Below are 10,435 nucleotides of genomic sequence, written 5' to 3'. Positions count from 1 at the left end.
TTCGGAAACCTTTGTCCTCCTTTTTTTCCGAACAAAACGGGGACTATGCAACACTGTGGCATGCTCGATATTTTTATGGTACGGTTTTAAGGTGTATTAAATATAATTTAAATCTAAACTTTGTTTTCACGCCCGTAATAACAGACTTTGAAAGCCATACTTAAAAACCTCACGCAACAGTGCGCCATCTAGTGAGACAAAAAACGATAGCCCTCAATGACATACGTTAGTTTAGTACCTTTGGTTAGTACTATTATATAAATTGTGATGTTGTTGCCCGACTTAGATAATTTTGATATTTCTGCTTTAAGAAATAAATTAATTACCTATTTTTGTTTTATTAATTCAACCTCCTACTTCCTACCTAGTAAATTAATTACTTGTACTTAAAATGGAAAATGTTATAAGATTATGTTAGAAATAAAATGTTAGAAGATATATTCAATGCCAATCTGGTCAAAATGGTCCAAAAATTGACGCGTCTGGACTTTTGAGTCTGGGCTGTACTGTACTTAAATGGGCACTGACAAAGGTCATAAAATTTACCAAGGGACTACTAAAGTGCATAATCAACTTTCACACCTTACTTTAATGATAATGATTGTCGATGCAGCTTGAAGAATCCCGAGTATAATTTAATATCTGGAAAATTTAAATAATATCTATGATTATAAGTATCAACATCGTTTAATCAGTGTACAGCAAGTGTTGTCAGTGTCAGCCTAATTTTTTTTTAATTGGCCGCGATTTGTCTGGGACAACTTTCGTTGGTCAGAGTTCTATGTTCATTGATTGTTATTAATTTTTGTATGTGCATAATTTTTAACTAAATCTAAATACCTCAAGCACAACCTCAAGTTATATTAAGTTTTTAAAATCATGTAAGTAAACTACATTGTACTTAACTGGTTTAGGTTTATTTAACCTTTGGTATTTGCCAATCTATAATAGAACGTATTACTAGGTGATTCGGTTGATAATAAATAATTAATAATAGCACATTAGCACAGCACAACACATTTTGACATTTCTGACCTTCAGTACAGCAGGCTACTCCGAAACTCGAAACTCGAAGTTCGTGTCGTGTGGTCCCTCTGACACTTATACTATTTAATACGAGAGCGAGAGGGACCGCACGACACGAACTTCGAGTTTCGAGTTTCGGAGTAGTCCTGCAGTTCGGTTTTGACATGATAGGCCGCAGCTTAGCCAACGTACAGGAAATTATAAAAAATCATAAAGATCAAAAATAATACAAGTCCACAAGATCTGAAAAATATTCATTACCTTTAAAATATCAAATTCATTAAATATTTTGAAGTATTTTAATTTTTCACTGTAAAGTGCCATCTATCATGGAGAATATGTGAAATTTTCTGTGCACTACGTTACACGCACATTATTTGTCAAACAGTAATTAGTAACAGCATGTTTCAATAACTTTATGACAAATGTATTGTTATAATCATACAGTAATAAAAAATATGATATTAAAAGTTTTAAATTTTCAAATTTAATGCTTTAAGTTGCTTCAAATTTACAATTTTATTGTAATAGCGTTCCGCGTTACGCAAACGTTGAGGAGCACGAGCCGCTGACAGCGCCAATCGTGACAACATGGTGGAACTAAAGTAATCATATGACTTTCGTCACATCGTCGTTCTGCGCTTATTGATTCCTCTCTCGGGCTTGATTGTTACTCGACATAGTTTTTGTGAATCGGCAGAAATGGCGAGTCAGACCCAGGGGATCCAGCAATTGTTGGCTGCTGAGAAGAGGGCGGCTGAGAAAGTGTCAGAGGCGAGAAAGCGTAAGTGAAAAAGCCTGGTTTTACTGCGTATTTTATCTCGTCTACGTCCCCACCTTAGTATCCTATACGTACTTGTAATTACGGTATGCTTACTCATTTTTTAATGACTTGCTTTGATGTTAAATTAATGTAACGCATTTGAATGTTAAGTTTTCACTACAATTGATTTGTGTAGCAGTGGATCACATGATGTCTTACAAATTCTGGATGCTTGTTACATGACCCTGAGCAATAGATTTCTCGTCTGATAACAATTCCCATGTCTAGGGTTTACGAACTTGCTGGAATTCATTGAAATGGAACTAAAATACTTTATTTCATGCATGTTTGCGCATCATCTTGTTCAATTTGAAATGTAAAATGCTCTTGAGTAAACACTATAATATCATGAACGTATTTCTGTTTGTTCTACAATTAGATCTACTCAGTTTGCTAAGGATTAACATCTTAAGAGATTTTTAGGTAATAATTAGACTGCCTTTGTAATGCCAGTGCTTCAAATAGGTATCTATCATACATAATTGGCTTCTTTGTGAAGCTTCACTGTTTGAAATATTGAAGCATCAGAGTCTATTACATTGTTATGAGAGTGGTTGCACCTCAAAGAACAGTATGTTGAATTCAGTTTTGACTAATCACTTTAGTTATTACATTGGTTAGACCATTTCCTTTCTAACAGGCTCTTATCAAAAGATAAACAGTTATATGGAATTTAGGGTTAACACATTTAGTGCCAAGAACCCGTCAATGGAATTCTCAGTTTGTAGGCAGTTTTGGCTACAAAGCAGAAAAACACTGCTACTGGTTATGTTATGAGTCATGAGCATAGCAATATGTGGTTGCAAGGTTAAGGTACAGGTGACTACACATTCTAGCGACTAAGCTGAATGAGGCCCCCCTGCAGTCTTAAAAGTTAATGTAAGTGTCAAGCTGTCCAGGACTTGATCTAGAGAACTTATGGACATTTGGAGGGCTCCTGGGATTGGAGATACAGGATGGGCCGCCCCTTCTGCTCCATTATTAGTCCACCACTGATATCACATTTCCTTGTTAAGGAAGATCTGATAGCGGATGATTTAAGTTATTAAGAGTATTTAAGAATTTATTAAGTATTTTTCTGTCCTGCAGGAACTTTTTATCCTGTGCATTTATTAAAGGAAGGAGGAAGGAAGTTGCTAACTGTATTGTTTCCATACTTACAGGAAAAGCGAAACGCCTAAAGCAAGCCAAGGAGGAGGCCCAAGATGAGATCGAAAAGTACAGACAGGAGCGTGAAAGGCAATTCAAAGAATTTGAAGCCAAGGTATGTCTTGTCTTTGTGTAATCATTATAAGTGACATAAATTATCTTTTGACATAACAAAGGATAGCAAATGAAGGCTTAAGGTGACAGTGTACCTCATTTGTAGTTTAAATATTTATGGGTGAAGACCAAAAAGTTGCACAGCGTTAAAGCTGCGTTAGCACATAGTTAATAAGTTAATGGACATTAAAACTACGTGCTAACGCAGCTTTAACGCTGTGCAACTTTTTGGTCTTCACCCTTATCAGAGTATTGCGGTCAAAATATACTTTAGCTTGTTGTAATGTAGTTTAGTTTCCTACTTCATTTATAATCGAATCATTACAGTTTGAGATGTATAATCACAATAATTTTTTTTTTGTTCCACGAATTTCTTTATCAATTTATTATTATTATTATTATTTATAATGCGCAGGCATCTTATTGTGTAATTGTCTTCAAAGTACATATCAAGTCTGTTGTTAAAAGAATTCACTGAAGGTGCACTGATCACTGTCTCGAGCAAACTGTTCCACTGCTTCACGATGCAGTTGCCCATGAAATGGCGCCTGGGGTTGTTTGTACTTAGGATGTGGGTGTAATTTATGACAGATATTTATTACATTGGCCAAAATCAATTTGGGGTCATTTCACGCAAATTCACGGCTATCTAAGCTGCGTTTTCACCAACCAGAGATGTGCGAGAACGCATTGCGAGGAATGTGCTTCTCATGGCATGAACATGAAACTCATGAACTAGACATGGGTAATCTCGACTCCAATAAGGGATCTGATTCACTAAAATCAGCTCCAGTATCAGCACCAAATCTGCTTATCTACTCCAACTTCTTTATTGACACCGGTTCTTTCGAGCGATTATTAGTGTCTATGGCATTCCGCTCGGTTCGGTACTGAGGTACCAATATGTCCTAAAGAATCTTTTGAATCTGTGAGTCACATCAGATATAGTTCCTACTAGTGAACCGGCTCCGGAGGGCGGCTGTGAAATTGTTATCATGCTATTGGTCTTCCTCTCGTAATAAATGCTATTAGCGTGAGCGAGACGACACATGCACGATCCGATAAGACGTGATTGAACGAAAGTGAAGTGAGTGCTGAATCGTCAATCGCGAGTCGCTCGATTCAATAGGTTGGTTGGAGTTATAGTAACTCCTCGGAGTCAATAAGATTTGAAATAAGTCAATAAGGGATTCGGGTCCACTTAAGGACCTGACTCTTCTTGAATCTTCAGATCCGGTTTTACCCATCTCTATCATGAATCAATAGAAACGCTTCATCCAACTTTCCTTGCTCAACACAGCTAGTGAAACCAGCTCAGCAGAGCGAGGATAGGTAAATGAATAATTTCTATTGATTCATGACAGTCACATTCAACGAATTTTGTTTTCAAATGCCTGAAACGTAAGCTAGGCTCTAAATACGAACATAATTCCGTGTACATAATCCAGACTTACTACGTTATGCTGAAATATTAATAAAATATACCTCTTTGTTTAAAAAAATATACCTCATGGAGTTTCTTGCCAGATCCTTCTCAACAGAGATTTTTCTGAACCGGTGGTAGATTTTTTTTGACATTGCAGTGCTTGTTATGGCCTAAATTGAATAAAGATATTTTGACTTTGACTTTGATTGATGTATCGTGTGTGGTGTTACAGCACATGGGCACTCGGGAGGGCGTTGCCGCTAAGATCGATGCAGAGACGCGTGTCAAGATCGATGAAATGAACCGAATGGTCAAGAGCCAACAGGAGGACGTTAGTATTAGTATTAATCATCTTAACATAATCCTAACCCAACTTACTGTTCTAATTGTAGCTACAAACTTGTGGAAGAATGAACACAATGACATCTAGATAGCCAAGTGGTTATTGAAGCTTGCAGTCACAGGTTCGATCCCTGGTTGTGGCAGATAATTGTTTGTTCTCGAGTCTTGGATGTTTAATATGCATTTAAGTATGCATTTATCTACATAAGTATGCTTAATACTCATTATGCAAACTTTGCTTACTTTGGGACAACACACAACAAAATTGGTGTCAGTTGTTCTATGAAAAAAAATATTGCATAAAATATGTATACTTGGCACAAGAGTTATTTCGCGTAATTTTTCGCAATATATCATGAAACTGGACAGCAAAGAATACACAATTAAAGACGGAATAAATGTAGCGACTTTACTCTAGCCTCAATGCATGTATGTATGTATAAAATGGGATGTATTGCAAGGTTAGGATGCAAATTGTTCGAATAGATACATGATTCATTGATTATCAGAGAAATAATGTTTGGTCCTACTCTGCCACTACATCCCTTTAGTTTCGAACTGGCTTTTATTTAGGGTTTTATGTTTAACGTAAGCAAATTGTCCATGCCTATCATTACATGATCTGGAAAAAGGCTAGATTGAAAGGGACTAACTCTTGCTGAGTGTTGAGTATCCTACGCTCTTGTGTGTAATGTCCATATCATATGGAATATGATTGCATTGCTTCCATTCTCAAGAATTTTTAGAGTTTGCTCTGGGATAGGACTTTCGCTACTACAGATTAAGACATACTTACTTCAAGACCTGTTTGTACAGTCACCTGCATTAATATCTGCCACAGCGGAGCGTGCAAAAATATCTGACACGTCCTACCGGCTCTAGAAATAGAGTCGTATCAGATATTGACGCACGCTTTGTCGTGTCAGATATTGGTGCGAAATTCGAAAATTGAAGTTCGTATCGTACCGTTCCACTCACTCTCGTATTAAATAATATTAGCGTAAGCGCGACGGCAAGATACGAAGTTCGAATGTTGCACTCCGTAGTATAGGGCTTGTACACTAGACAAAATGTTTTCCTATGCAGTTTTCAGATGTAACAGATGTTTAATTATGAGAAGAGTGAAAGGTTTGTTTGTGTGATTGCAGGTAATACAGGACATCCTGAGCCTGGTGTATGACATCAAGCCGGAGCTGCACGTGAACTACCGCGTGGTCTAATCATCCGCCGCCACAATGTATCGCATAAATAAAATAAATTATTATAACTTTTCGCGACGCCACCATGTTACCCGCCATTTCCATCGCTCCCGGCGCTGTCACTCTGACAGCGCCCACAAAATGGCCGCCGCTGTATATACAAGAATGCTTGGGTTATCGTGTTAAATAATTGAATTATTAAGTATGTAGTTGTTGGAATCAGCTCGATATCATTCCGTGGTGAAATATTCGAAGATCCGCTAAGAACTTTAACTCCATGTATGTTCAATGTTGTATGTTGAATAGAAATATATAATGTTTAAAATGTGGACTTTTGATTTTTGGCGTAGTGGAATGAAAACTGGCCTGTACAGTATTAGAGCAAATATATTGGTTTACGTTTTATTATTGTTTCATTCCGGTGTTGGCATCCAGATGGGATACTCTTGCGTCACGCTGAAAACAAAAATGTTTATGTTCAAATGTTGACTTCTTTAACTATTTCTTGATTTGGTTTGTTCCCAATTCTTCAGATTCCTGTCTCTACAGATTCCCGATGCTACAGACTCTTCATTTTACAGACTTCCAGATTTGGATTTGTAATCTGTAGATTTACAGATTCCCAATCCTACAGAATCGATATTCTACAGATTCCCAATTCTTCACATTCCCAACTCGACAGATTCCCAACCCTACAGATTCATAATTCTACAGATTCCCAACTTTACAGACTCTTAATCGATTGGATTCCCATCTCCACAGATTCTCAATTCTACAGATTTCCAGCAGTACCTACAGATTCCCAACCCAACTCAACAGATTTTGTTATAAGTGATGTTTTTTTACACATTAATAGGTAGGTTAGGTTCGTTAGGTATCTTCAGATGCCCGAAGGGCAGACCGCCCAGAAATAGAAGCCCCGCAAAGCAGGGCTCAGTCGACATCTCAGGCTTGGGTTGCCTAATGCTGCTGAAAAAACTGATAAATTAATTTACTGGTAAAATAAGCGAAAAAAATAAACGCGAACATTAAAACAACGCTTCATGAAACATAATGCTACGTAACCGTCTTTAGACGACAAAACTTACAAATGTAAAATGGGAATCTGTAGAAAATATGTAGACAGGGGAATTTGTAGAAATGGGAATCTGTAGAAATAGGTTACTGTAGACAAGGGAATCTGTAGAATTTGGAATCTGAAGACGTGGGAAAAATAGCTTGATTTTATATCATTGACCTTCTTTTAAACCAACTTGGTACATATTATTTATATTACGGAGATGATCTTCGATGAACGATACTACAGATGATGATGTAAACTAGCGTCGCAACAGAGGTGACCTTGGCTGGAACTTGGTCGAATCGAAAAGTCGAATAATGAAAAAAAAAAGCCTCGAAGAGACCTAGATTGTATTTATCCGGGAGCGAATTCCATTCCTTAGCAGTTCGCGTTATGAAAGATGAAGCAAACTGCTTCGTGCGGTCCAATGGAACCTAACTACTTACATAAGGGTGAAGACGCTCCCCCCGCCTGGAAGTCCGTTGGCAAAATGGAGATGGAGGAATAAGATCATACAACCTACATAGCCAAGAATCTAGGATGTTAGGTAGTTAGTGGTTGACCTCTGGACCCTATTCTGTTCGATGGTGTCGAGCCAGTCGGCGGCAGCGCCGGTGTTGGAGAACACGGCCGGCTTGTCCTCCTCGTCGCAGCGCTTGGCCGAGAACGACAGGATGCCCGCCAGCGCGCCGTCCAGCACGGCCGGCCCGCCGGCGTCGTGCTGCCGGGAACATCAAACCACAGAATTTGAAACAAAAAAACGGTAGAAGTCGCAAATTAAAAGTACTTGCCGTGGGCGCCGGCGTTAGAACGTTTGTCACCCCTTGCCTCCCGTCGGCGCCGTAGCCACCGGCTGAGGAACAATACCTCTTGGGAACCTAACAATCTTACTGCACTCGCCAATCCGCTTGCCAAGCGTGGCGAGTCGTATTGGCAGCCCCTCCCGCGGGGGAGGCCTAAGTATCTCCAACAGTGGACGTCCTACGGTTGATAATATGATGAAAAGTCGTATAATTACGCAACCCTGACGTCGCCAGCAGGTGGTGCGATCAGCACTAGCTCGTTAGGTATATACCTAACTCTAACTAGCTGTTGCCCGCGACTCCGTTCACATAGAACTCGTTTAACGCTAAAACCCCCTGGAACAATGCAATTTTCCGGGATAAAAACTATCCTATTTCATTCCCCGGGACTCAAAATATCTGCATATAACTACCTACTAAATTCATCTAAATCGGTTCAGCGGTTAAGATGTGATAAGGTAACGCCATGTTTCCGGCCTTGGGCCGACGCCAATTCTATCCCATACTTACGTTGCAAACATTCTTCTTCTGAGTAATATAGCCAGCGCAGAAATTGCTCCTTGTGACTAAATCCCTGCAACAGAACAGAGGGGCTACTACGAAATTCGCAAATCAAAGTTCGTTTCGCACCGTCCCTTTCACACGCGTATTAAATGACATAAGCGTCAGCGGGACGGCAACATACGAAGTTCAAGTTTTGCAATCAAATCAATCAAAGTGTGGTGCTGCGAGCTGCGACCCGGGTGTAATATATATATATAACGATGAGCGCATGTTAAAATCCCGAAATTCAACTATTAGGTCCAGAGACATGAAATTTTGAAAGGATAATTTTAATACAAGAAAGAAATATTGAAAAGAGTGATTATAGCCTAGGTTACCGTCCGTATATATCCTGGCAGTCCGCTATGTCGTACACCGGGAGATCCAACTTCTGGAGGAGCACCTCCCCTCCCTTTTCACCGACGCCCTGTCGTCGAAAACAATTAGCTTTTATATTTGTCGAGAAATTCCTAAAAGTTCAATTCAACGCCAGTCGCAAAAGGCTTTTGAATCAGAATAAGTAGTTAATTTATTGAATCAGGCGGTATAGTATGTTATGTAACTGTTTCGTAATAGGGGTCCTTAAAACATGAGTGTGGGTTTACACAATAATAGGTAGAGTCACATGAGTGTTTTAAGGCCTAATTACGTACAGTTGCATACAATATTTTATCTATATCCATATATTAAATCCTCTATCATGTGTTCAAGAACCACTGCCCTACAGAAGTCTGTATCGTAATGACCATTAATATACTACACATACATAATTGAGGATTTACTATATGGGTGTAGATAAAGGTACTTTGCGTAGGTCCATATCAATGAACTTACACAATTACTTTGCTCACCCGCGACATTATAAGAACACACAAAAATCACACAAACCCGTCTACATCTGGTAGCATTGGTGAACGGTTGTGTTGCTCTGTAGATGAGCTGTGGTTGAGTGTGGTGGTGGTGATAAATGGGCTTGTGTGATCTGTGTGTGTTCTTGCAGTGTGGAGGTGGAGGAACTGCATGAACACACATTTCTTTCATAATTAGCTCTCATCATGTCGGGGATGAGCAAAGTAATTGTTTCAGTTCAGAATAAGGCTGCAGCACCACTGAGGCGGAGACAAGCGGAGCGGAGAGGATCGACCAATACACGTCTGATGATAATGAGGGGAGACGAGATGTAAATTCAAGTAATATGATTGCTCGAACCCTACACGTCACGTCTCCGCTCCGCTCGTCTCCGTCTCAGTGGAGCCGCAGCCTTAGTGTTTTATCTCACCAACACAGATCCCCATCCAAGGAAGGTCACGTTGTTGTCAATAGGGACCACCTTGTTCCTTGCGACCTGTATCTCGCTGACCGGCAAGTGCTTCACCAGACTGATGTTCTTATGGAGCCGCAGCACCGCGAAGTTGAACTCCAGGGTGTCCGGCTTGTAGTTGGGGTGGAAGAACAGCTCCGTAACGCGCATGACCTCGCCGCCGGCGGTCGCGTTGTTGGAGCCCACGCGAACTGACAGCATCTTCACGTATTCGCGGAAGAACCGGTTGTTGTATTGGCTGGAAGTAATTAGAGGGTGGCAGAAGTGCCACAGGTAGAAGAAAAGGATTACTCGCAGTACTTCCTCTGGTTCCTTTCTTTTCATACTAATTTCTCCTTTTCTGTACTGCGAATAATACGAAGAAAAAGTCATTTCTTTTTCGTGCCTCCTAAAATTATTTGTTAATAGATTGTATCTCTGTTGTGGACTAAGAGGGGAGGCCTTTGGCCAGAAATGGGACACTATATAGCCTAATAAAAAAAAGACATCTAAACAGTGGCTACGTTCTTGATAGAGTGGTTGTGATCGGCGGATGAGGATTGGTAGGTTTATCGAATATATGTAATGTATTTTCCGCTTGCTTTCCACAGAGCAGGTGATGGAGTCCAGAGTTCGGGTGAATGCGGTGA

At 39.7% G+C, this 10,435-nt stretch overlaps 1 protein-coding gene across 1 annotated transcript; it reads left to right on the top strand.

Moving 5' to 3' along the window:
- Positions 1-1,637: 1,637 nt before the first annotated feature.
- Positions 1,638-6,484, top strand: Vha13 (V-type proton ATPase subunit Vha13). Its single transcript, XM_074106915.1, has 4 exons — positions 1,638-1,810; positions 3,013-3,113; positions 4,771-4,869; positions 6,029-6,484. The coding sequence occupies exons 1-4, from the start codon at positions 1,729-1,731 to the stop codon at positions 6,098-6,100; spliced, it is 354 nt and encodes a 117-aa protein (XP_073963016.1). The 5' UTR covers positions 1,638-1,728; the 3' UTR covers positions 6,101-6,484.
- The last annotated feature ends 3,951 nt before the right edge of the window (positions 6,485-10,435 follow it).

This window comes from Choristoneura fumiferana, chromosome 24 (assembly GCF_025370935.1).
Source record: "Choristoneura fumiferana chromosome 24, NRCan_CFum_1, whole genome shotgun sequence".
NCBI classification, from domain to species: Eukaryota; Metazoa; Arthropoda; class Insecta; order Lepidoptera; family Tortricidae; genus Choristoneura; species Choristoneura fumiferana.
The sequence above is the reverse complement of the archived record's forward strand: the minus strand, read 5'-3'. Positions and strand labels throughout refer to the sequence as shown.